The sequence below is a fragment of the Salvelinus namaycush genome, chromosome 26, assembly GCF_016432855.1.
Source record: "Salvelinus namaycush isolate Seneca chromosome 26, SaNama_1.0, whole genome shotgun sequence".
NCBI classification, from domain to species: Eukaryota; Metazoa; Chordata; class Actinopteri; order Salmoniformes; family Salmonidae; genus Salvelinus; species Salvelinus namaycush.
Genome location: NC_052332.1, coordinates 30,267,553 through 30,295,157, shown reverse-complemented (window position 1 = coordinate 30,295,157; position 27,605 = coordinate 30,267,553). Strand labels below are relative to the sequence as shown.

The following is a 27,605-nucleotide window of genomic DNA, read 5'->3' as shown; positions in this document are numbered from 1 at the left end:
CACGATGGGTAGATTAACAAGATGTTTATCTTTCATTTGCTGTATTGGACTTGTTAATGTGTGAAAGTTACATAGTTCTAAAAATATATTTTTGAATTTCGCGCGCTGCCTTTTCAGCGGAATGTTGTAGGTGTTCCGCTAGCGGAACCCCTGGGCTGATGATTAATTTGAGCTATATTTCTGCTTTTTGTGACTGCCATCTTTCGCTGGACTTATTGTGGTTTGGTGTGACCTAACATAATCGTTTGTAGTGCTTTCGCTGAAAAGCATATTTGAAATCGGACACTTTGGTGGGATTAACAACAAGATTACCTTTAAAATGGGATAAGACACATGTATGTCTGAGGAATTTTAATTATGAGATTTCTGTTGTTTGAATTTGGCGCCCTGCACTTTCATTGGCTGTTGTCATATCATCCCGTTAGCGGGATTGCAGCCATAAGAAGTTAACGAGAGAATCACTGACATGATGTCAGCTGGTCCTTTTGTGGCAGGGCTGAAATGCAATGGACATGTTTTTTGGGGGGTTCAGTTCATTTGCATGGCAAAGAGGGACTTTGCAATTAATTGCAATTCATCTGATCACTCCTCATAACATTCTAGAGTATATGCAAATTGCCATCATACAGACTGAGGCAGCAGACTTTGTGAAAATAAATATTTGTGTCATTCTCAACTTTTGGCCACAACTGTATGTAAACTTCTGACTTCAACTGTATAACAGATATATTTAATTTAAACTATTTCACTCCACAGCTCCATATAAATGTGGGCATGCAATGTGCATGCTTCTGGGGAGCCCCGAGGGCCCCACTGGGATGCTGTCGAAAGCCCAACGCTACCTGTAGCTGTTTGGAAGAACAAGTAGTGACACGTCGAGAATTCTGAGGAAAACATGAAATAGCCCATTCAAGTCTCATCAGATGAGGAAAACATCTTAGAATTACAGTAATACATTCTCCTGTCAACACTGCCAATACAATAGGCATTTGTTCACACCTGATGAATAGCTGCTGATTGTTCTTAAAACTCTTGACACATATTTTATAAAGGATTCAGTCAATTTAGTTTAGAATGAAAAGGACTGTTGCAAGTCTAATCGGATTACTCAAGGTTAGAGCGTTGGGCCAGTAAACAAAAGGTTGCTGGTTCGAATACCGGAGCCGACAAAAAGTCTGCCGGTGTGCCCTTGAGCAAGGCACTTAACCCTAATTGCTCCAGGGGCGCTCTACAATGGCGAGCCTGGCCGTGACCCCATTCCCTGCGGGTGCCTCAGGGGGAGTTGAGATATGCAAAATAAAATAAAATACATTACACACACGTGTATAACAGGACAAATATAAGCACCCCCCCTCCCCAAATTATTATTATTGGTGTTGGTCTTAGTCATTGTTTGTCATCTGGTGTTTTCGGAGTGTCCTGACCTGCCGTAGGACGCCAATCTGCTCCATCTCCTCTCTCAGGTGTTCCATCTTCCTCCTCATGGTGAAACTGGGGTCTGACGACTCTTGACGGCTGCTTCGACAGAACGCTACACCAACATATAAGAAACATATAGGTTGTGACCTACAGAAATCACTGAAATTACACATTTAGGGAACTTTCAAACAATGGACCTCTGGGAATACCATTGAGCCCTGCAGAGATGAGATCAGAGTCGAGACTTTTTACTGATCATACTCACAATCTTCCTTCCAACAATAATTGTAACTTTGGAATGTTCAGACTAGGGCTGTGATGGTCATGCAATTTTGACAAGAGTATGGGAACCCCTGTTTAAAAACAGTTGTGACAGTTATTTTCATGACTGTCTTCATCCATAACCATCAGTTACACGGGGTATGGTAGTAGGTGCCAGGCGTACTGGTTTGTGTCAAGAACTGCAACACTGCTGGGTTTTTCACACAACAGTTTCCTGTCTGTGTCAAGAATGGTCCACCACCCAAAGGACATCCAACCATCTTGACACAACTGTGGGAAGCATTGGAGTCAACATGGGCCAGCATCCCTGTGCAGCGCTTTCAACACCTTGTAGATAGAGTCCATGCCCCAACGAATTGAGCTGTTCTGAGGAACAACTCAATATTAGGAAGGTTTTCTTAATGTTTTGCAGTGGTGTAAAGTACTTAAGTAGTACTTTTAAGTAGTATTTTTACTTAACACGTTTTTCAGGGTATCTGTACTTAAATATAAAAAGTTTTGACAACTTTTACTTTACTACATTCCTAAAGAAAGTAATGTACTTTTTGCTCCATACATTTTCCCTGACACCTAAAAGTACTCGTTACATTTTGAATGCTAAGCAGTACTGGAAAATGGTCCAATTCACGCCCTTATCAAGAGAACATCCCTGGTCATCCCTACTGCCTCTGACCTGGCGGACTCACTAAACACACATGCTTCGTTTGTAAATTATTTCTGAGTGCTGGAGTGTGCCACTGGCTATCCACACATTAAAATAACAAGAAAAAGGTGCTGTCTGGTTTGCTTAATAAGGAATTTGAAATGATTTTACTTTTGATACTTAACTAAATTTTAGCAATAACATTTACTTTTGATACTTAGGTATATTTAAAACCAAATACTTTTAGACTTAATCAAGTAGTATTTTACTGGATGACTTTTACTTTTACTTGAGTCATTTACTATTAAGGTATCTTTACTTTTAGTCAAGTATGACAATTGGGTACTTTTTCCACCACTAATGTTTTGTATACTCAGTGTATTACATTATGTACTAATTATACTATAACTACTTCTAAGGAAATCTCCTTACATGCTGACCACACTGCTCGAGAGTGTGCGCCATAACGCGCATGTTGATTTTGTCCACCAACACCAGACGAGATCAGGACACGCGGGTTGAAATATCAAAATGAACTCTGAACAAACTACACTGCTCAAAAAAATAAAGGGAACACTAAAATAACACATCCTAGATCTGAATGAATGAAATATTCTTATTAAATACTTTTTTCTTTACATAGTTGAATGTGCTGACAACAAAATCACACAAAAATGATCAATGGAAATCAAATTTATCAACCCATGGAGGTCTGGATTTGGAGTCACACTCAAAATTAAAGTGGAAAACCACACTACAGGCTGATCCAACTTTGATGTAATGTCCGTAAAACAAGTCAAAATGAGGCTCAGTAGTGTGTGTGGCCTCCACGTGCCTGTATGACCTCCCTACAACGCCTGGGCATGCTCCTGATGAGGTGGCGGATGGTCTCCTGAGGGATCTCCTCCCAGACCTGGACTAAAGCATCCGCCAACTCCTGGACAGTCTGTGGTGCAACGTGGCGTTGGTGGATGGAGCGAGACATGATGTCCCAGATGTGCTCAATTGGATCCAGGTCTGGGGAACGGGCGGGCCAGTCCATAGCATCAATGCCTTCCTCTTGCAGGAACTGCTGACAAACTCCAGCCACATGAGGTCTAGCATTGTCTTGCATTAGGAGGAACCCAGGGCCAACCGCACCAGCATATGGTCTCACAAGGGGTCTGAGGATCTCATCTCGGTACCTACCTAATGGCAGTCAGGCTACCTCTGGCGAGCACATGGAGGGCTGTGCGGCCCCCCAAAGAAATGCCACCCCACACCATGACTGACCCACCGCCAAACCGGTCATGCTGGAGGATGTTGCAGGCAGCAGAACGTTCTCCACGGCGTCTCCAGACTCTGTCACGTGCTCAGTGTGAACCTGCTTTCATCTGTGAAGAGCACAGGGCGCCAGTGGCGAATTTGCCAATCTTGGTGTTCTCTGGCAAATGCCAAACGTCCTGCAAAGTGTTGGGCTGTAAACACAACCCCCACCTGTGGACGTCGGGCCCTCATACCACCCTCATGGAGTCTGTTTCTGACCGTTTGAGCAGACACATGCACATTTGTGGCCTGCTGGAGGTCATTTTGCAGGGCTCTGGCAGTGCTCCTCCTTGCACAAAGGCGGAGGTAGCGGTCCTGCTGCTGGGTTGTTGCCCTCCTACGGCCTCCTCCACGTCTCCTGATGTACTGGCCTGTCTCCTGGTAGCGCCTCCATGCTCTGGACACTACGCTGACAGACACAGCAAACCTTCTTGCCACAGCTCGCATTGATGTGCCATCCTGGATGAGCTGCACTACCTGAGCCACTTGTGTGGGTTGTAGACTCCGTCTCATGCTACCACTAGAGTGAAAGCACCGCCAGCATTCAAAAGTGACCAAAACATCAGCCAGGAAGCATAGGAACTGAGAAGTGGTCTGTGGTCACCACCTGCAGAACCACTCCTTTATTGGGGGTGTCTTGCTAATTGCCTATAATTTCAACCTGTTGTCTATTCCATTTGCACAACAGCATGTGAAATTTATTGTCAATCAGTGTTGCTTCCTAAGTGGACAGTTTGATTTCACAGAAGTGTGATTGACTTGGAGTTACATTGTGTTGTTTAAGTGTTCCCTTTATTTTTTTGAGCAGTGTATATTCATTTAGCTAGATTGCTGTTGCTAGCTAATTTGTCCTGGGATATAAACATTGAGTTGTTATTTTACCTGAAATGCACAAGGTCCTGTACTCTGACAATTAATCCACACATAAAAAGGTAAACCGAGTTTGTTTCTAGTAATCTCTCCTCCTTCAGGCTTCTTCTTCTTTGGAATATATGGTGGCAACCAACTTTAAGGTGTATTTCCACCATTAACTGGACTGGAGTGTGGACCTCAGTTCATCTTTCAATCACGCCCATGAGTATGTGCTCCTAAGAACCAATGAGGAGATGGGAGAGGCGGGACTTGCAGCGCGTCAAGCATCACAAATAGAACCAAGTTCTATTTTAGCGCCTGGCTATGCAGACGCTCATGGACGCATGCGAGCAGTGTGGGTTTAATGATTGAATAACATGTTGTATACATTTATTTTGCAACGCTCGAGCACACGACGCGGGCGGTGTGGTCAGCATGTTAGTTTCCTTTCTGTGGGTTCAACACCACATTGCTTAGATTTTGTAAACCATTTATTAATAGTGAAATACCATGAAAATTCCGCTGAACTCCTCCACCATTTTTCTTGGAAGGAAAGTTGAGAAGGTCGTCTCACATATCATTGTTATCATGGCAACAGAGACAAAGTAATCAGGAACTAAGGTCAAAGGTCCAGTGATTGACCGGGAGTGCAGGACAGATTGCAACTCTGACAGGGACACCATTTTCCTGTTTGTTGAATATCTATGACACCCATTAATAGTTTGTCTTCTCTATTTTATATTTTGTTAAAAGGGAAATCTGCGATTGAAACAAAGCAGTCACCCTGCCACTGAATTGGTAAACAGCTGAAGGATGGGGCTGGAGAAATGTAACCACTCTCAAATTCATAGACAGAGCTATGGATGCAAGGACTGACCATGAGATCAAAATGATAGTTTTAACCATGTTTTGAGGCTATACAGTGTTTGTTTACGATGACATTGTTTACAAACAATGGAGTAAAAAAGCAAATACGACAGTAGAACTAAGCTCATGAAGCATTTATACATTATTCTTCAAGAATTATTGGGTATACACTGAGTAAAACAAACAGTAGGAACACCTTCCTAATATTGAGTTGCACCCCCGCCCTCAGAACAGCCTCAATTTGTCGGGGCACAAGTTAAGTAGTACTTTAAAGTACTTTACACCACTGCAAAACATTAAGAAAACATTCCTCATATTGCGTTGCACCAACTTTTTTCCCTCAGAACAGCCTCAATTCGTTGGGGCATGGACTCTATCTACAAGGTGTCGAAAGCATTGCACAGGGATGCTGGCCCATGTTGACTCCAATGCTTCCCACAGTTGTGTCAAGTTGGTTGGATGTCCTTTGGGTGGTGGATCATTCTTGATACACACGGGAAACCGATGAGTGTGAAAATCCCAGCAGCGTTGCAGTTCTTGACAGAAACCAGTGCGCCTGGCACCTACTACCATACCTTGTTCAAAGGCCCTTACATTGTTTGTCTTGCCCATTCACCCTCTGAATGACACACATACACAATCCATTTCTCAATTGTCTCAAAGCTTAAAAATTCTTCTCTAACCTGTCCTCACCTTCATCTACACTGATTGAAGAGGATTTAACAAGTGACATCAATAAGGGATCATAGCATTCCCCTGGAAGAGTCAAAAAAATTATGTAGCAATCACAGATTGCACTTTTAAACAGAGCCTCCCACAAGAAAATTCAACCTCTAACACTGAGGCACATGCTTGACACACAGTTGACATTGTAGAGTGCCTTCATAAAGTATTCAGACCCCTTGACTCATTCCACATTTTGTTGTGTTACAGCCTGAATTCAAAATGTATTAAATATTTTTTTTCTCACCCATCTACACACAATACCCCAAAATGACAAAGTGAAAACATGTTTTTAGAAATGTTTGAAAATGTATTAAATGAAATACAGAACTGTATAATTTACATAAGTATTTACACCCCTGAGTCAATACATGTCTTTCTGGGTAAGTCTCTAAGAGCTTTGCACACCTGGATTGTACAATATGTGCACATAATTTTTTTTTTTAATTCTTCAAGCTCTGTCAAGTTGGTTGCTGATCATTGTGAAACAGCCATTTTGAAGTATTGTCCTGCTGAAAGGTGAATTTGTCTCCCAGTGTCTGTTGGAAAGCAGAATGAGCCAGGTTTTCCTCTAGGATTTTGCCTGTGCTATTCTGTTTATTTTTATCCCCAAAAAACATGATGCAGCCTCCATCGTGCTTGAAAATATGAAGGATACTACTCAGTGATGTGTTGTGTTGGATTTGCCCCAAACATAACACTTTGTATTCAGGACATGAGGTTAATTTCTTTGCCACATTTTTAGCAGTTCTACTTTAGTGCCTTAATGCAAACACGATGCATGTTTTGGAATATGTTTTACTCTGTACAGGCTTCCTTCTTTTCCCTATGTCATTTAAGTTAATATTGTGGAGTAACTACAATGTTGTCAATCCATCCTCAGTTTTCTCCTAACACAGCCACTAAAAACTCTGTAACTGTTTTAAATCCCTGAGTGGTTTCCTTCCTCTCCGGCGAGTTAGGAAGGATGCCTGTATCTTTGTCATGATTGGATGGTGTATCAATACACCCAAAGTGTAAATAACCCCGTAAGGATACCATTTCAAAGGACACACTTTGAAGTTTGTGGAAATGTGAAAGGAATGTATGAGAATATAATACAATAGATCTGGTAAAAGATAATACAAAGAAAAAAACAACCGTTCATTTGTGTTTTTTTTTGTACCATCATCTTTGAAATGCAAAAGAAAAGCCATAATGTATTATTCCAGCCCAGTTGTAATTTAGATTTTGGGCACTAGATGGCAGCAGTGTATGTGCAACGTTTTAGACTGATCCGATGAACCATTGTATTTCTGTTAAAATATTTGTATCAAGACTGCCCAAATGTGCCTAATTTTGTTTATTAATAACTTTTCATGTTAAAAATTGTTCACTCTCCTCAAACAATAGCATGGCATTCTTTCACTGTAATAGCTACTGTAAATTGGACAGTGTAATTAGATTAACAAGAATTTAAGCTTTCTGCCAATATCAGATATGTCTATGTGTCACGATCGTTGGAATGAATGGACCAAGGCGCAGCGTACTTAGAGTTCCACATGTTTAATAAATATGAAACTCACCAAAAACAATACAGAAGAAAACGAAACGTGACGTTCTGGGCTGCTCACAGGCAGCTACACAAAAACAAGATCCCACAAAAAACCCAGTGGGAAAAAGGCTGCCTAAATATGATCCCCAATCAGAGACAACGATAGACAGCTGCCTCTGATTTGGAACCATACCAGGCCTACATAGAGCCTACACACCAGGCCTAAAACTAGACTACCCACCCTAGTCACACCCTGACCTAACCAAAATAGAGAATAAAAATGATCTCTAAGGTCAGGGTGTGACACTATGTCCTGGGAAATGTTCTTGTTACTTACAACCTCATGCTAATCGCATTAGCCTACGTTAGCTCAACCATCCCATGGAAGGGATACCGATCTCGAAGAAGTTTTAAGAATTTCGCCATGCTCAAAGGGATATTCAATGTCTGCTTTTTATATTTTTACCCATCTACCAATAGGTGCCCTTCTTTGCAAGGCATTGGAAAACCTCCCTTGTTTTTGTGGTTGAATCTGTGCTTGGAATTCACTGCTCAACTGAGGGACCTTACAGATAATTGTATGTTTGGGATACAGAGATTAGATATTTGTTTATGACTATGTTAAACACTATTATTGCACACTGACTGAGTCCATGCAACTTATTATGTGACTTGTTAAGATCATTTATACTCCTGAACTTATTTAGGCTTGCCATAACATCGTGGTTGAATACTTATTGACTGAAGACATCACAGCTTTTCATTTTTGATTAATTTGTAAAACACTTTAAAAACATAATTCCACTTTGATATTATGGGGTATATAGGCCAGTGACACAAAATCTCAATTTAATCAAATCAGGCTATAACATAACAACATTTGGAAAAAGTCAAGGGGTGTGATAAACAAGTGTATCACCATGCCTGGGACAAGCTGTAACAGGTCCATACTTACACAGAATCACTCTATTACTTTCTAGAATGCCATTAATAATATACCCCGCCTCATACTTGCACAACATGTTCACGCTCATTGCTCCATGTTATCTGTTTTAAAGTTATTTAACGGGTTGAAGACATTAAAATGTGTTGATTGTATTGATTGTGCCACTTAATAAATAAAAGCCAGAGAAGGAATGACTGTAACGAAAGATTTAATTAATTCAGGCTTACCTGATCTTGGCTTCAGACCAAACACTGTGAGGGTGCTGCTGAAATCAGCATTCCTCATCCCCTCCTGCAGACAAAACACATGACAAGTTTATCGGAAAGATAGATCAGACAATTTAGATATTTGCTTAACTTCTCTAGGATAGGGGGCAGCATTTTCACGTTTGGATGAAAAGCATACCCAAATTCAACCGCCAGCTACTCATCCCCAGAAGATAAGATATGCATATTATTAGTACATTTGGATAGAAAACACTCTGAAGTTTCTAAAACTGTTTGAATCATGTCTGTGAGTATAACAGAACTTATTTAGCAGGCGAAACCCCGAGGACAAACCATTCAGATTTTTTTGTTGTTGAGGTCACTCTCTTTTCAATGAGTTTTCATTGGGAATCCAGAATTCTAAGGGACCTTCTTGCAGTTCCTACCGCTTCCACTGGATGTCAACAGTCTTTAGAAATTGGTTGAGGGTTTTTCCTTTGTGTAATGAAGAAGTAGCCCTGTTCAGAACGAGGGTCGAGTGAAGTGTACTGTTTGTTAGAGGCGCGTGACCAGAAAGCTAGCTACAGTTTGTTTTAATCCTGTATTGAACACAGATCATACCGTCTTCAATTTTATCGATTATTTTACAGTTATTATAAAGTTGTATTACAAAAGTAGTTTGAAATGTTTTGGCAAAGTTTACAGGTAACATTTGAGATATTTTGTAGTCACGTTGAGCAAGTTGGAACCAGTGTTTTTCTGGATCAAACGCACCAAATAAATTGACATTTTGGATATATATCGACAGAATTAATCGAACAAAAGGACCATTTGTGATGTTTATGGGACATATTGGGAGTGCCAACAACAGAAGCTCGTCAAAGGTAAGGCATGAATTATATTTTTATTTATGCGTTTTGTGTCGCGCCTGCAGGGTTGAAATATGCTTCTCTCTCTTTGGTGCTATCCTCAGATAATAGCATCGTTTGCTTTCGCCGAAAAGCCTATTTGAATTCTGACATGTTGGTTGGATTCACAACCAGTGTAGCTTTAATTTGGTATCTTTCATGTGTGATTTAATGAAAGTTAGATTTTTATAGTAATTTATTTGAATTTGGCGCTCTGCATTTTCTCTGGCTTTTGGTTAGGTGGGACGCTACCGTCCCACATATCCCAGAGAAGTTAAGTATGTGCTAATATAATTTGGATGAAAGCGATTTTACTGTGCATTTGATTGTTTAGCAATTCACACCTCACACTCGTCATTCCCACTGGAGTTTCTTCGGGCACTCTGGGACTTGTACTGTAAGAGAAGACACATCAAGAAAGAGATTTACTCCATGATCTAGCCTAGAACCTAGTGTAGGCTACTAGCTGAATCATCTCATATATACTAAACAAAAGTATAAACGCAATATGCAAACATTTCAAAGATTTTACTGAGTTACAGTTCATAGAAGGAAATCAGTCAATTGAAATAAATGAATTAGGCCCTTATTTATAGATTTCATGGGTGGGCCTGTGATGGCATAGGCCCACCAGCTGGGGAGCCAGGCCCAGCCAATCAGAATGAATATTTCACCCCTTCTTTAATTTCAGCTCATGAAACATGGGACCAACACTGTACATGTTGCGTTTATATTTTTGTTCGGTATAGTAGAATACAGCCCTTTGTCGTCTACCTCCCTGGACAGTCTGGGATGTATTTGTTCCAGCCTGTGAAAGAAAAGTTTCATACAGTGGGGAAAATGAAACCTTTAATAATATGTTCACAACTACAAGTCCAGCCATGTAGCAGCCATATTGAGGTATGCATGGGGTAAACACTTGAGCTTGCTCTTGGCATAAGTGCTGCGTCTAAAACAGGGATCATTAACAGGATTCGGCCACGGGACAATTTTTTCTTGAGCGGATGGTCAGGTGGCCAGAACACAATTACGCATAATTTGTAGACTACAAATTGACCACAGGAAGCCCAAACTGATATAATTGTTGACTAAAACATAATAATTTCAAACCTTGCTTACATTTTTATACAATCACATATATCTCTATATGCGTGAAACAGATTTCCAAAACTAAAATCACTTGGAATTGATTTGCTGGTATTTTTACAGTCTTGTATGTCCAACAATAAAACAAATTAAACTTCTTTAGGCAGTCTCACTAAAAACTTTTTTTTAATCACCCAGTACCTAGTATGCTGGAAAGCTGCTTTTGATGGCCAAGGCTTCAAGTAAGTAAGACTGCATTGTGAAAGTCATGGTTTCATACCTTTAGATAATCTTTCCTCAGATACTTGTTCCTCCTGCGCTCCTCGTTCTGGTTGAGTACGGGTGGAACCTCTGGCCATTTTGACTCTGTGTCAGACTCTGACTTTAGACTGCCATCGAAAGAGCAGGAAGAGGACGGCTGAAGAAAGACAAAGTTGAAAGGCCAAGGTACTGGACACTGTACTGATCAAATGGCAATGCAATAATGGACAAAAAAACACTTGGCTTAAGCAGCGCAAGCCTTCAATATAAAGAAATGATGACTAAAGCCTCCCCTTACATCACTAAAGGTAACAAGGTCACATGCACACCAGTGGAGGCTGCTGAGGGGAAAACAGCTCATAAGAATGGAGCAAATGGAATGGCATCAAACACCTGGAAACCAATTGATACCATTCCACTGATTCCGCTCCAGTCATTACCAAAAGTCCGTTCTCCCCAATTAAGGTTCCACCAACCTCCTGTGGTATACACAGACACATCATCACATGCATGATGATGAGGGTGAGAAAACAAAGGCATGAATGAAATGGGTGACCTCAGAGAAAGCTGTGTCATCGTCTGTGAAGTCAGGGTCCTTTCCGGAGAAAGACAGGGAGAAAGAAAAATAGGAGTGAAACCGACACCAAAACCAAAACCAAACACACACACTTTAAAAGTGAAACTGAAAATATGACTGTGAATTTTGCCGATGAGATTAATGAGTGAAAAGAAAGAAATGATTGCTAGTTTTACTTGCACAAATGGAAATAATGAATTGCTTGCTTCCTGTAGAAAACGGATACAGAAAAAACAGGTACAGAAAGTCCAGTTCCTTACCTGCCCACTCAGCACTGACGGTCCACTGCTCCCTTCATCCAGGGAGGCACTGCGAGTGAGACAGGAAAACACACCGACTCACTCTGTGTCACACATACAAACTTACATTAATGTAAGCCTTATTTACAGTTTACTGGAGAAATTGGCTCAACACTAGAAGGCAGCCAACAATAAATAACACCAGACAGACACAATGGAGTTTTTACTTTAAACACCTTACTCATCATCATCATCATCATACAGTATGATTTGTGCCTACTGATACTCTTTTCATAGTAATTACACATCATAATAACTATACTATGACAACACCCTATAACATCAGTCATGGGGCCAGTTTCAACAGAGCATGAATGGACCATGCTTTTTAGTCCATGACTAAACTTGACCTGTGCCCAGGAAACTGGTTAGTTTTATGCAACCGAACCACGGTCTCGTTGATACGGTATACAGTAGTCACCTGTCAGAGCAGAGTGAGGGGCAGAAGTCATGTGTTTAGGCAGAGCTGTGCTGTACGTACGTACGTACCTGCGGATGGCCTGGCAGGGGGACCTCTGTTTGCTGCTGGAGCTGCCAGAGTGACTGAGGAACCTGGACAGGTAAACAGAGGATGCAATAAGGCCAGAGGAGGTGTGGTATATGGTCAATATACCACGGCTAAGGGCTGTTCTTAAGCACGATGCAAAGCGGTGCCTGGACAGTATATTGGCCATTTATCACAAACCCCCGAGGTGCCTTATTGCTATTATATACTGGTTACCAATGTAATTAGAGCCATAAGACTCCTGAACACCTAATCAAATGGCTACCCAGACTAATTGCATTGCCCCCCTCTTTTACACCGCTGCTACTCTCTGTTGTTATCATCTATGCATAGTCACTCTATGCATAGATAACTCTACCTACATGTACATATTACCTCAACTAACCGGTGCCCCCGCACATTGACTCTGTACCAGTACCCCCCTGTATATAGTCTCGCTATTGGTATTTTACTGCTGCTCTTTAATTACTAGTTACTTTTATTTATTATTCTTATCCATATATATTTTTTTAACTGCATTGTTGGTTAGGGGCTCGTAAGTAAGCATTTCACTGTAAGGTCTACATCTGTTGTATTCGGCGCATGTGACTAATAACATTTGATTTGAATAAATGTTGTCATACCCGTGGTATACGCAGTGGTGGAAAAATAACTAAATTGTCATACTTACTCAATTGTCATAACTAAAAGATACCTTAATGGAAAATTACTCAAGTAAAAGTGTCACCCAGTAAAATACTACTTGTAAAAGTCTAAAAGAATTTGGTTTAAAATACACTTTAGTATCAAAAGTAAATGGAATTGCTAAAATGTACTTAAGTATCAAAAGTAAAATTATAAACCATTTCAAATTCCTTATATTAGCAAACCAGATGGCACAATTTTCTTTCTTTTGTTTATTAACGGATAGCCAGGGGCACATTCCAACACTCAGACATAATTTACAAACAAAGCATTTGTGTTTAGTGAGTCTGCCAGATCAGAGGCAGTAGGGATGACCAGGGATGTTCTCTTGATGAGTGTGTGAATTTGACAATTTTCCTGTCAAAATGTAACAGGTACTTTTGGGTGTCAGGGAAAATGTATGGAGTAAAAAGTACATCATTTTCATGAGAAATGTAGTGAAGTAAAAGTAAAATTTGGCAAAAATATAAATAGTTAATTAAAGTACAGATACCCAAAAAAAACAACTTAAGAGGTCATTTAAAGTATTTTACTTAAGTACTTTACACCACTGGGTATACAGTCTGATATACCACAACTGTCAGCCAATCAGCATTCAGGACTCGAACCACCCAGTTCATAAGTAAGGATTAGTATAATTTCTCTGGGGTTTTTTGCAGGCACAATGTGTTCAGACGGTCATGTTATGGTATGGGTTCAGGTGGATTTAAGACCTGGAGACCAACAAACATTATCTCTAATGCATTATCTCTAGTGTTTCTTAATTTTGGTCCTGTTTTTGCCTTATTACTACACACCTGGTTCAAGTCATGAAAACTTGACTTCATGACTGAGGTGATCATTTGATTCAGCTGTGTAGTGCTAGGGCAAAAACTAAAATGTGTGTCTGCAGGACCATAATTAATAAACACTGCTCTAATGGTGTGCATACATGTCATCTCAAAATAAGACAAGAATGTGTCGTTTCAGGCACAGAAACATTTCAAAACAATTTAACACGCACCACCTGAGTCTTGCATACATACATCCCCCTCCTTTAGCTTTCAAAATCTCACTCTGTCACACATACAGTACCAGTCAAAAGTGTGGACACACCTACTCATTCAAGGGTTTTTCTTTATTTGTACTATTTTCTACATTGTAGAATAATAGTGAAGACATCAAAACTATGAAATAACACATATGGAATCATGTAGTAGCCAAAAAACAAATCTAAATGTATTTTATATGTGACATTCTTCAAAGTAGCCACCCTTTGCCTTGATGACAGCTTTGCACACTCTTGGCATTCTCTCAACCATCTTCATGAGGTAGTCACCTGGAATGAATTTCAATGAACAGGTTGTTGTTAAAAGTTATTTTGTGGAATTTCCTTCTTCCTGTGTTGTGACAAGGTAGGGGTGGTATATAGAAGATAGCCCTATTTGGTAAAAGACCAAGTCCATATTATGGCAAAAACAGCTCAAATAAGCAGAGAAAAGACAGTCTATCATTACTTTAAGACATGAAAGTCAGTCAATGCGGAACATTTCAAGAACTTTGAAAGTTTCTTCAAGAGCAGTCACAAAAACCATGAAGCGCTATGATGAAACTGGTTCTCATGAGGACCGCCACAGGAAAGGAAGACCCAGAGTTACCTCTGCTGCAGAGGATAAGTTCATTAGAGTTACCAGCCTCAGAAATTGCAGCCCAAATAAATGCTTCACAGAGTTCAAGTAACAAACACATCAACATCAACTGTTCAGAGGAGACTGCGTGAATCAGGCCTTCATGGTCGAATTGCTGCAAAGAAACCACTACTGAAGGACACCAATAAGAAGAGACTTGCTTGGGTCAAGAAACACAAGCAATAGACATTAGACCAGTGGAAATCTGTCCTTTGTTCTGATGAGTCCAAATCCAACCGCCATGTCTTTGAGAGATGCAGCGTAGGTCAACTGATGATCTCTGCATGTGTGGTTCCCACCATTAAGAATGGAGGTGGAGGTGTGATGGTGCTTTGCTGGTGACACTGTCAGTGATTTATTTAGAATTCAAGGCACACTTAACCAGCATGGCTACCACAGCATCCTGCAGCGATATGCCATCCCATCTGTTTTGCGCTTAGTGGGACTATTATTTGTTTTTCAACAGAACAATGACCCAACACACCTCCAGGCTGTGTAAGGGCTATTTAACCAAGAAGGAGAGTGATGGAGTGCTACATCAGATGACCTGTCCTCCACAATCACCTGAACTCAACCCAATTGAGATGGTTTGGTATGAGTTGGACTGCAGAGTGAAGGAAAAGCAGCCAACAAGTGCTCAGGATATGTAGGAACTCCTTCAGGAAAAAGCATTCCAGGTGAAGCTGGTTGAGAGAATGCCAAGAGTGTGCAAAGCTGTCATCAAGGCAAAGGGTAGCTACTTTGCAGAATCTCAAATATAAAATATTGTTTGATTTGTTTAACACCTTTTTGGTTACTACATGATTCCATGTGTTTTTTCATAGTTTTGATGTCTTCACTATTATTCTATAATGTAGAAAATAGTTTAAAAAAATAAAGAAAAACCCTTGAATGAGTAGGTGTGTCCAAACTTTTGACTGGTACTGTATATCTCTCTCTACCTGTGTGCTCGGCCGGCAACCCTCCTTCGATGAATTAGACTCTCTGCTCTACAAATTAAGGACCGTCGTCTAGTAGCCACACATCATGTGTGCATCAATCAGGTCCAAGGAAGTGGCGAGGTTGGGGAGCAGGAGATGGATGAAGCAGGGAGGGAAGAAGAGGAGAGAATAGGGGAACAAATGGCGGGGAGGGTTGTTAAATGCAGAGCGAGAAGAGAAATAGTTAGAGCGTGGTGATGGAGTAACTTCAGGAGAGAAAGGAGCAGTAAAATGTCTGGAAAGGACCTAAGGGCTGCCTATACAATGGACAAAATGCAGAGAATATAGAATAACCCAATTAAAAATAAATGATAACATGTACTCTTCACATATCACCTGCTGTCTACAACAGCTATGGCTGGCTCTCACTGACTATTGATTGTAGGTAAGCTACACTGAACAAAAATATAAAATGCAACATTAAACAATTTCAAAGATTTGACCAAGTTACAGTTAATTTAAGGAAATCAGTCAACTGAAATTAATTAATTAGGCCATAATCTATGGATTTCACATGACTGGGAATACAGATATGCATTCGATGGTGACAGATATCTTTAAAAAAGTAGGCCGTTGATCAGAAAAAACTGTCAGTATCTGGTATGACCACCATTTGCCTTATGCAGCACATCTCCTTCGCATAGAGTTGATCAGGCTGTTGATTGTGGCCTGTGGAATGTTGTCCCACTTCTCTTCAATGGCTGTGCGAAGTTGTTGGATATTGACGGGAACTGGAACACGATGTTGTAAACAATCAATCCAGAGCACCCCAAACATGCTCAATGGGTGACATGTCTAGTGAGTATGCAGGCCATGGAAGAACTGGGACATTTTCAGCATCCAGGAATTGTGTACAGATCCTTACGACATGGGGCTGTGTATTATCATGCTGAAGCATGAGTTGATGGCGGCAGATGAATGGCACGACTATGGGCCTCAGGATCTCATCACGGTATCTCTGTGCATTCAAATTGCCATCGATAAAATGCAATTGCGTTCGTTGTCCGTAGCTTATGCCTGACCATACCATAACCCCACCACCACCATGGGGCACTCTGTTCAAAACACTGACATCAGCAAACCGCTCGCCCACACAACGCCATCTGCACGGTACAGTTGAAACCGGGATTCAGCAGTCAAGAGCACACATCTCCAACATGCCAGTGACCATTGAAGGTGAGCATTTGCCCACTGAAGCCGCACTGCAGTCTGGTCAAGACCATACATGTATACATGTGGTCTGCGGTTGTGACGCCGGTTGGATGTACTGCCAAATTCCTTAAAATTACGTTGGAGGCGGCTTATGGTAGAAAAATGTACATTCAGTTCTCTGGCAACAGCTCCGTTGGACATTCCTGCAGTCAGCATGCCAATTGCACGCTCCCTCATGGGACCAACACTTTACATGTTGCATTTATATTTTTGTTCAGTATACAATGCATTCGGAAAGTATTCAGACCCCTTGACTTTTTACACATTTTGTTACGTTACAGCCTTATTCTAAAATGAATTAAATCATTTCCCCCCTTATCAATCTACACACAATACCCAATAAAGTTTTTTTTTACATTTTTGAAGATTTATTACATATTAAAAACTGAAATATGACATTTACATAAGTATTCAGACCAATTACTCTGCACCTTTAGCAGTGATTACAGCCTCGAGTCTTCTTGGGTATGACGCTACAAGCTTGGCACACCTGTATTTCAGGGATGCAAACTGGTGAGGGCCCAAAAAGGTGACACTTTTTTTGCACGTAAACATGCAAAAAATCCCTGCTAGGGGGAAATGCAGGTTTTAACTAATTAAACAAAGAATATGATCTACATGATCAGTCTCTGTGTGTAAATAAAGTGTTTAAGCTAACTCGCAGCTAAAAAATGAAAATAAAGCAATCCAATGTTATTTGTTGCCTAGACATTATTGCAAATGACACTCAAGTCTTTAGAAAAAAACAATACACTAATATTGCAGTAAGCCATGACAGCCTTTATAATAGAACGTTTGTGACCACACACATCCAAATATTGCACTTGGGAAAAAACATCTTAAAGTAGAAATAGAATGAAACAAACAGGAATTCTATTTTTGCTCTATTATAGTGGCCACTATCGTAGACATAGATCAAGCGCACAAGGCTACATGTGTGCAAAAATAACGTTCACCGAATAAAACATGTAATATTCCCCCTCACTCACACACATTACTGTCAAATTCAACACAAAAGCAGTATCTTTGGGCTACACGGCACATTATTACATTTTACACTTTCTGCCTGTGGACATCGGTTCTTCAATGTGCCAGCAGAGCATGATACCCTTTGTTGGCATAATTGATCACTTTCAGGCAGAGAGTACACCTGGCATACCCCTTTTTATATCCACTGTATTGAAAAAGTTAGAAAGAGGGAAGTGTGTGGTGTTCCTTTCACCTCTACGGTGACATCCAGCTTAAACCAGGCCCAGCTCCAGCTACAATTCATCCCTGTATCCACTTGCTTAATAGTGTAATGACCTGACTAGATCATAAAGGAACAATTGTCCAGACAGAGGCTTGAGTTTACAAATTGACGGTTTATTAACCCAACTTCACACAGGCTACTGTTTGGCCGTAGCCCACGCCAAATAAACGAAGGATACTCCACAAACCAACCGTGACCTTCTCTTGTGAAGCCCAGACGTAAGAGAAAGAACAATGGCTAAACCTGGTCTTAACTTCCAATGCTCCATCCCCCTGCCCAACCCCCCTCCACGCCACTCCGCCAACCACCAGGATGCCCCGCATCAGAACATTCCAGGCATTCCCATGATTGGCAGATAGCAGGTTGGTTGGCATGTCGGACACCGCGAACACTGGGTACTGGTAAGCACAACACAACCAACTAATTGCCTAACACACAGCTGTCTGTGTGGGTCGCTACAATACTTAACAAGCAACGCCTCATTTTCACCTTATTCTCTCATTCTGAAAATTAACCACAGACTTTAGAGGGAAAACATCAGTTAATTCGTTAGCTAGTTAACATTTCACACAGATTGCCAGGGTCCAGTAAACAACTAACGTAATGCGTTATAACTTGAGGAACGGCAAGGAGTCGTACACCAGTAAATACTATAGCGAATTGGTTAGGTTAACGCTACTAACGTTAGCACATCTGATGTTGTAGCTGTCTGACTTTATTAGCCAGCTAACTTTCACACCATGAACTCAATTATTTGATCAGTTATGTTGGCTAACGTTGCTCAACATTTCTCTGGCTAGCTAACGGAGAATTCAATCCAGCTAGCAAGATACTTAACAATGCTAACAATACTTGTTCCACCACACTTTCCCCCTCACCTCAAACTTTCCAAATGCCAGTTGTTTATAGGTTACAGCTCATTAAGTACGCTTCATCACCTTCTCGTCCCCGTCTCCGTGGTCAGCCTTCTCACCTACCTCTTTGTTATCTTTCAGGGGACGCGCTGCTGTAACTGGCAAACTGCCTTTCCACTCTCCCGCTGTCTTTGTAGAGCGTGCGCTGATGCTATAACTAGCAAATTGGTTGTCTCTTCTCTCTTCAGTCGCGTGCTGCATTCTGTTGTTATGTGAACGATTGGCTGAGCCTTGGATACCGCCAGCATTGCTCCAAACGCGTATCACCTGTTCACTTACAGCCAGTATTGATCCAAAGCCCCCCCCACCCCCCACCCCCAAATTTTTCGCATCGGATCTACACGAATCACGTAGGTCACCTATTTTGGATTCAAAACAGCGAATTTCGCTGAAAGGTGACTAGTTTGCATCCCTGGTATTTGGGGAGTTCATCCCATTCTTCTCTGCAGATCATCTCAAGCTCTGTCAGGTTGGATGGGGAGTGTCTCTGCACAGATATTTTCAGGTCTCTCCATAGATGTTAAATCGGGTTTGAGTCCGGGCTCTGGCTGGGCCACTCAAGGACATTCAGAGACATGTCCCGAAGCCACTCCTGCGTTGTCTTGGCTGTGTGTTTAGGGTCGTTGTCCTGTTGGAAGGTAAACCTTCACCGCAGTCTGAGGTCCTGAGCGCTCTGGAGCAGGTTTTCATCAAGCATCTCTCTGTACTTTGCTCCGTTCATCTTTCCCTCGATCCCGACTAGTCTCCCAGTCCCTGCCACTGAAAAACATCCGCACTGCAGGTGTAACAGTATATCTTTAAACCGTCCCCTCGCCCCGACACGGGCGCGAACCAGGGACCCTCTGCAACAACGGTCGCCCACGAAGCATCGTTACCCATCGCTCCACAAAGGCCGCGGCCCTTGCAGAGCAAGGGGAAACCCTACTTCAGGTCTCAGAGCAAGTGACGTAACCGATTGAAATGCTATTAGCGCGTACCCGCTAACTAGCTAGCCATTTCACATCCGTTACACTCACCCCCCTTTCAACCTCCTCCTTTTCCACAGCAACCAGTGATCCGGGTCAACAGCATCAATGTAACAGTATAACTTTAGACCGTCCCCTCGCCCCGACACGGGCGCGAACCAGGGACCCTCTGCACACATCAACAACAGTCGCCCACGAAGCGTCATTACCCATCGCTCCACAAAAGCCGCGGCCCTTGCAGAGCAAGGGGAAACCCTACGTCAGGTCTCAGAGCAAGTGACGTAACCGATTGAAATGCTATTAGCGCGTACCCGCTAACTAGCTAGCCATTTCACATCCGTTACACTCACCCCCCTTTCAACCTCCTCCTTTTCCGCAGCAACCAGTGATCCGGGTCAACAGCATCAATGTAACAGTATAACTTTAGACCGTCCCCTCGCCCCGACACGGGCGCGAACCAGGGACCCTCTGCACACATCAACAACGGTCGCCCACGAAGCATCGTTACCCATCGCTCCACAAAGGCTGCGGCCCTTGCAGAGCAAGGGGAAACCCTACTTCAGGTCTCAGAGCAAGTGACGTAACCGATTGAAATGCTATTAGCGCGTACCCGCTAACTAGCTAGCCATTTCACATCCGTTACACTCACCCCCCTTTCAACCTCCTCCTTTTCCGCAGCAACCAGTGATCCGGGTCAACAGCATCAATGTAACAGTATAACTTTAGACCGTCCCCTCGCCCCGACACGGGCGCGAACCAGGGACCCTCTGCACACATCAACAACGGTCGCCCACGAAGCATCGTTATCCATCGCTCCACAAAGGCCGCGGCCCTTGCAGAGCAAGGGGAAACCCTACTTCAGGTCTCAGAGCAAGTGACGTAACCGATTGAAATGCTATTAGCGCGTACCCGCTAACTAGCTAGCCATTTCACATCCGTTACACAGGGATGGTGTCAGGTTTCCTCCAGACGTGACGCTTGGTATTCAGGCCAAAGAGTTCAATCTTGGTTTCTTCAGACCAGAGAATCTTGTTTCTCATGGTCTGAGAGTCCTTTAGGTGCCTTCTGGAAAACTCCAAGCGGGCTGTCATGTGCCTTTTACTGAGGAGTGGCTTCTGTATGGCAACTCTACCATAAATGCCTGATCGGTGGAGTGCTGCAGAGATGGTTGTCCTTCTGGAAGGTTCTCCCATCTCCACAGAGAAACTCTGGAGCTCTGTCAGAGTGATCATCGGGTTCTTGGTGACCTCGCTGACCATGGCCCTTCTCCCCCGATTGCTAAGTTTGGCCGGGTGGCCAGCTCTAGGAATAGTCTTGGTGGTTTCAAACTTCTTCCCTTTAAGAATGTTGGAGGCGACTGTGTTCTGGGGGACCTTCAATGCTGCAGAAATGTTTTGGTACCCTTCACCAGATCTGAGCCTCGACACAATCCTGTCTCGGAGCTCTACGGATAATTCCTTCGACCTCATGGCTTGGTTTTTGCTCTGACATGCACTGTCAACTGTAGGAACTTATTTAGACAGGTGTGTGCCTTTCCAAATCATGTCCAATCAATTGAATTTACCACAGGTGGACTCCAATCAAGTTGTAGAAACATCGCAAGGATGACCAATGGAAACAGGATACACCTGAGCTCAATTTTGAGTCTAATAGCAAAGGGTTTGAATACTTATGTAAATAAGGTATTTCTGTTTTTGCTTTGTCATTATGGGGTATTGTGTGTAGATTGATGCGGGAAAAAAACAATAATTTAATCAATTTTAGAATATGGCTGTAACGTAAAAAAATGTGGGAAACTTCCAAATGCACTGTAATAACTGTGGTTAGAAGCCTAATAATTAGTCAGAAACCCATAACTGTCAGGGGTTGTAAATCAAGTCCTTATTGTCACTGCCCAACATTCTGGGAAACTGAAAAGAAGAGTCCCTCCCCTTCCCAACTCTCTCCACCAAGAACATCCCAGGACCTTCCTGCCCTTGCAGTGAAGAGAGGTCAAGGGTAGGGAGAGGGAGCAGAGGTGGAATGGGGAAGCTGAGCTCAGCAGTGCTGTGGAGGACATAGAGATATTGGGCTAGGGGCAGAGCTAAGCAGTGGTGTGGAGGACATAGAGATATGGGGCTAGGGGCAGAGCTAAGCAGTGGTGTGGAGGACATAGAGATATGGGGCTAGGGGCAGAGCTAAGCAGTGGTGTGGAGGACATAGAGATATGGGGCTAGGGGCAGAGCTAAGCAGTGGTGTGGAGGACATAGAGATATGGGGCTAGGGGCAGGGCAGAGCTAAGCAGTGGTGTGGAGGACATAGAGATATGGGGCTAGGGGCAGGGCAGAGCTAAGCAGTGGTGTGGAGGACATAGAGATATGGGGCTAGGGGCAGGGCAGAGCTAAGCAGTGGTGTGGAGGACATAGAGATATGGGGCTAGGGGCAGAGCTAAGCAGTGGTGTGGAGGACATAGAGATATGGGGCTAGGGGCAGGGCAGAGCTAAGCAGTGGTGTGGAGGACAGACTTTGTCTACACTTGACACTTACATGAGACTATCAGAATACGAAGCTTGCATTGAAAACACGGGTCTAGACGCACAAAAGTCACTTTGTGGTCTGATTGTGTTCAGATCTGTCTGAACAGTTGGTCAGGGATGCATTGTGTGCTGATTTCTCCTCAGTCTGGATGCAAGAGAGATACAGTATGGGGCTAGGGCAGGGTAGAGCTCAGGGTGAGGTGATGTCAGAGAGGAGTGGCCATGGCAGGGGTCAGAGCTCAGCCTCTTACCTGTTCTGTTGCTCCTGCTGCAGGAGCTGGACAGCGATCTTCCTCAGGTCCAGCACTTCCTTCAGCTCATCCTCATCCTCCTCAACTAGCTGATTTTTTTCAGAGCTGCAGGAAACAGGGACATGACAATTCAGTTTGAAGCCAAAACCTATGCCAACTACAATCCCTATAATAGCATTAACTCAGTGTGTGACCCTACTATAGTGGCAGCTATCCAACGACATAACCTTCTCAGGATGTCTACTGTCTGGGCCTGTTATTATATTATGTCACTTCTGCTATCATCTACAGCTACTAATTATCAACTACAGTACATTAACTAGTGTTGTAAATTAATTATTTAAGGAGATAGATAGATCAATATGATTTCAGTTTAAACTTATAGAAGTTAAAAGGTGAATTTTCTTCCATTCCTCCTTTCTTCTGTCTATTCAAGTGTAGTGAAGACTTACCCAGACTCCTCTTTCCAGTTCTCCTTATCTTTGCTTTGGTGTGACTTGTTAAGAACCTTCTCCAATTCCTGACACACAGAACAAAAAGTAAACTCAATAAAATCATGTTATTTTTATTTAACCAGGCAAGTCAGTTAAGAACAAATTCTTATTTACAATTACGGCCTACCCCAACCAAACCCTAACCCGGACGATGCTGGGCCGCCTCCCTATGTGACTCCCAATCACAGCCGGTTGTGATACAGCCTGGAATCGAACCAGGGTCTGTAGTGACGCCTCTAGCACTGAGATGCAATGCCTTAGACCGCTGCGACACTCAGGAGCCCATAAACAGATATGTAAAAGTAAAATCCCCACACTCTTATCCAAGTTCAATCACAACACATTTCATTTGAACTTCAAGCTGTGTGCTTTGGCTGATTCCACAGGTTTCCACCCAAAAAAAGACCTAACGAGACGATCTGTTGGCTTTATTCAATCAAGTTTATGGCATTTGAGATTCCACACCTGATGCCTTTCAAGCTTTTGACTCAATGAAAGATAAGATTAGTTTAAAGCCCTGACCAAGCTTGTACCAAATCCTCCCATTCTTCAGAGCTAACAGTGGAAAAGAACAGGCACTAATTGGACACACTAGCTCACCCAGGGATAGCTCAACAGTGGAGGACTAGTGTAGTTAATGGTGTACTGTAGTGGTCATACAGCTCTCTATGGATCCCTGGTGACGTACCTTTATACATGAGATGTAGGGTCCACTCTGCTGCCCGTCTGACAGGGCAGCATCTTCCTCTGCGTTGGGCTCGATGAAGTCAAAGGGGACCTGATCTACGGGAACAACACACCAGGTTGAACCTCAGACTAATGTGCTTGTTGCCAGTTGAGCCCATTATTGCTCAAACACCGTTTTTTTTTCAAACAGTCAAATCCACTGCATCCAAACAGGTCTTACCTTTGCCTGAGTCCATCTTGGAGAGGAGAGAGAGGGCGTCGGCGCGAGCCGTCTCTGAGACCTGAGAGTGCAGGCTGATGATATCATCGTCAGAGGGCTAGAGGAAGAGAGGGAGAAGGAAGAGGAGGAAGCTCAGTGTTAAAGTGAGCATAAAGCATAGAGTTCAGGTCTACTGAACATGTCTGCAGAAGAACTGCAAAGTGTCAGGATCAACGAGCTATGGTTGAACGCACAACAGTCCTCAGTACAATCTAGGCCTCAGTTCAGCCTGACTACAGTGGGTGAACTCTGACCTCTGTCGCAGACAGTCTTTTATCCCCGTTGTCACTGCCGATACCAGAGTCAGGAGCATGGTTCTTACTGGGGTAAAAATCCTCCATGCTGCAGAGACATATGAAGGGATAGTCAGTAATAAACAGTCAGACAGTTTTGATTCAGACACATTCATGACAATTTCGTAAGCACTTCAAAATATGTCGAGTCCTGTGTCATTAATCTTCAAATATGTCATACCAGTTGTCATTACAGTTTCATGGCACATACTGCATATTCATGTCATTCATGATGCATATGGTCAATCGTCTTGTCTGTAGTATACTTAAGCAATAAGGCCAGAGGGGGTATGGTATATGACCAATATACCACGGCTAAGGGATGTTCTTAGCCACGAAGCAATGCGGAGTGCCTGGACACAGCCCTGAGCCGTGGTATATTGGCCATATACCACAGAGGTGCCTTATTGCTATTATAAACTGGTTACCAACATAATTAGAGCAGTAAAAATAAATGTTTTGTCATACCCGTGTTATTGGTTGTCAGCCGATTGGCATTCAGGGCTCAAACCACCCAGTTTATAAATAGAATTATGATATGATATAAGAGTGTGTACCTGTCTGTGAGAGGCTGGGGAAGGCAGCGTTTGCCCAGAGAAGGGAGGTCCAGAGAGTCAGGCTTCTTATCCATCCTACAAGCCTGGATGTTCAGGTACTTAAAGATGTGCACCTTGCCCTTCAGGCAGATCTGAAACACACAAATACAAAGTGCATGAAGTATATATCCAAGTGATGAAATGAAGTGCCCAAGTGTTCATTCAAGCAGAAATTAAATCATGAGGGGACAGCTGCCCACTAGATGGTGCAACTGTTCCTCAGAGACCATTATGGGTATATCCTGGTATATCATGAAAACTGTCACAGCTAGGGGAAGTTGTTTCTAGGCATGATGCCGAGCTGAGGTTAACCTGTGTTAACTCGTCGGCACCCCATACCTGATACACATCGAGATGGCTGTGGATAATCCCATGCAGTGCCAAAATGTCATTTACAGCATAAACTACCACAGATGTTGCCACACACTCTCACACTCTCACTCACACATACCTGTGCAGGTGGGGACTGCATAGGGTTGTTGTCGAGGATGATGTGCTGCAGCTGCCTGAGTCTCCTGTAGACAGGAGGGATCTCTGTGATCTTATTGCAGGAGAAGTCCAGTCTGATGAGTGGCAGGTCAGCCAGCTCTGGGGAAAGACAAAGAAAGAAAGCACAAGAGGCATGGGTTTGGATATAGAATAAGGAGAGAGATTACGGTAGACCTAGCTGGTATCTGTCACTGCTCTAGGGTCCAGAGAGGAGGGGTTGGTGAGGGAGAGAGGAGAGGACCAGGGGAGAGGACATAGACAGCTACCTACCCTCAGACCAGGTGAGAGGACATAGACAGCTACCTACCCTCAGACCAGGGGAGAGGACATAGACAGCTACCTACCCTCAGACCAGGGGAGAGGACATAGACAGCTACCTACCCTCAGACCAGGTGAGAGGACATAGACAGCTACCTACCCTCAGACCAGGGGAGAGGACATAGACAGCTACCTACCCTCAGACCAGGGGAGAGGACATAGACAGCTACCTATCCTCAGACCAGGTGAGAGGACATAGACAGCTACCTACCCTCAGACCAGGTGAGAGGACATAGACAGCTACCTACCCTCAGACCAGGGGAGAGGACGTAGACAGCTACCTACCCTCAGATCAGGGGAGAGGACATAGACAGCTACCTACCCTCAGGCAGCATGTGAAGACAGTTCCTCCTGATGTTGAGTTCCCGTAATGAACGGAGCCTCCCCACCTGAGGGGGCAGCACCTGGATCTCATTACAGCTGATGTCCTACAGGGGAAGACAGGAAGCAGGCTGTCACACACAGACACACCAGTAACAATATAGCTTCAGTGTTTTTTTATGAGCTCTGGGATTGTGCTCACCAGTTCCATCAGTTCTTTGGCCTTCCCAATCTCCTCTGGGACAGACAGTAGCTTGTTGTTGCTCACCACCAGCACTTTGAGAGGGAGGTTGAACAGGTATTTTGGCAATGTTGAGAGAAGGTTCCGGCTATAGAAACACAAAATACACATGTACAATATGAAAGTTTTATCCTGTGCGCAAGGATAACATTGGGGACATCAGGAAAAGATCAAGCAATGAATGTCTCCTCAATGGGTTAACAAAATGTTAGTGAAACAGAGAAGACGGATGTCCATGGCTGTGTTTACACAGGCAGTCCAATTCAGATTATTTTTCCACTAATTGGGCTTTATTTATTTTTTACCCCCTTTTTCGTGGTATCCAATTGTTAGTAGTTACCGCAAGGACTCGAGAGAGACGAAGGTCAAGAGCCATGCATCCTCCGAAACACAACCCAACCAAGCCGCACAGCGCGCATCCAACCCAGAAGCCAGCCGCACCAATGTGTCGGAGGAAACACTGTACACCTGGCGACCTGGTCAACGTGCACTGCGCACGGCCCGCCACAGGAGTCGCTCATGCATGATGAGACAAGGATATCCCTGCCGGCCAAACCCTCCCTAACCCGGACGACGCTGGGCCAATTGTGCGCCGCCCCATGGGCCTCCCGGTCGCGGCCGGCTGCGACAGCGCCTGGGCTCGAACCCAGAGTCTCTGGTGGCACAGCTAGCACTGCGATGCAGTGCCTTAGACCACTGCGCCACCCGGGAGGCCACTAATTGGTCTTTTGACCAATCAGATCAGCTCTTTTGCCAATAATTAGAAAAAAGCTCAGAATTGGGGTTGCCTGTGTAAACGCAGCCAAACTGTGTCTAGGAAATGAACCGTTTAAAACAACATCACATAGTGTAGGCTTATTTCTCCCATTGTGTCTAGGAAATGAACCGTTCAAAACAACATCACATAGTGTAGGCCTATTTCTTCCACTGTGTCAGGAAATTAACCGTTCTAAACAACATCACATAGTGTAGGCCTATTTCTCCCATTGTGTCTAGGAAATGAACCGTTCAAAACAACATCACATAGTGTAGGCCTATTTCTCCCACTGTGTC

General features: G+C 43.2%; 1 protein-coding gene across 1 annotated transcript in view; it reads right to left on the bottom strand.

Moving 5' to 3' along the window:
* The window catches only part of lrch2 (leucine-rich repeats and calponin homology (CH) domain containing 2), a 93,274-nt gene that overhangs the window by 19,309 nt on the left and 46,360 nt on the right, over window positions 1-27,605 (bottom strand). The window contains exons 3-18 of the mRNA XM_038964703.1: window positions 26,514-26,640; window positions 26,313-26,418; window positions 25,635-25,771; window positions 25,145-25,275; window positions 24,549-24,636; window positions 24,256-24,352; window positions 24,037-24,131; window positions 23,307-23,374; window positions 22,855-22,959; window positions 12,398-12,460; window positions 11,870-11,918; window positions 11,589-11,627; window positions 11,052-11,189; window positions 10,030-10,080; window positions 8,799-8,862; window positions 1,425-1,531 (exon numbers count right to left, since the gene is read on the bottom strand). Of these exons, the coding sequence (XP_038820631.1) occupies window positions 1,425-1,531; window positions 8,799-8,862; window positions 10,030-10,080; window positions 11,052-11,189; window positions 11,589-11,627; window positions 11,870-11,918; window positions 12,398-12,460; window positions 22,855-22,959; window positions 23,307-23,374; window positions 24,037-24,131; window positions 24,256-24,352; window positions 24,549-24,636; window positions 25,145-25,275; window positions 25,635-25,771; window positions 26,313-26,418; window positions 26,514-26,640 (1,465 nt within the window). The remainder of the gene's footprint in view (window positions 1-1,424; window positions 1,532-8,798; window positions 8,863-10,029; window positions 10,081-11,051; window positions 11,190-11,588; window positions 11,628-11,869; window positions 11,919-12,397; window positions 12,461-22,854; window positions 22,960-23,306; window positions 23,375-24,036; window positions 24,132-24,255; window positions 24,353-24,548; window positions 24,637-25,144; window positions 25,276-25,634; window positions 25,772-26,312; window positions 26,419-26,513; window positions 26,641-27,605) is intronic.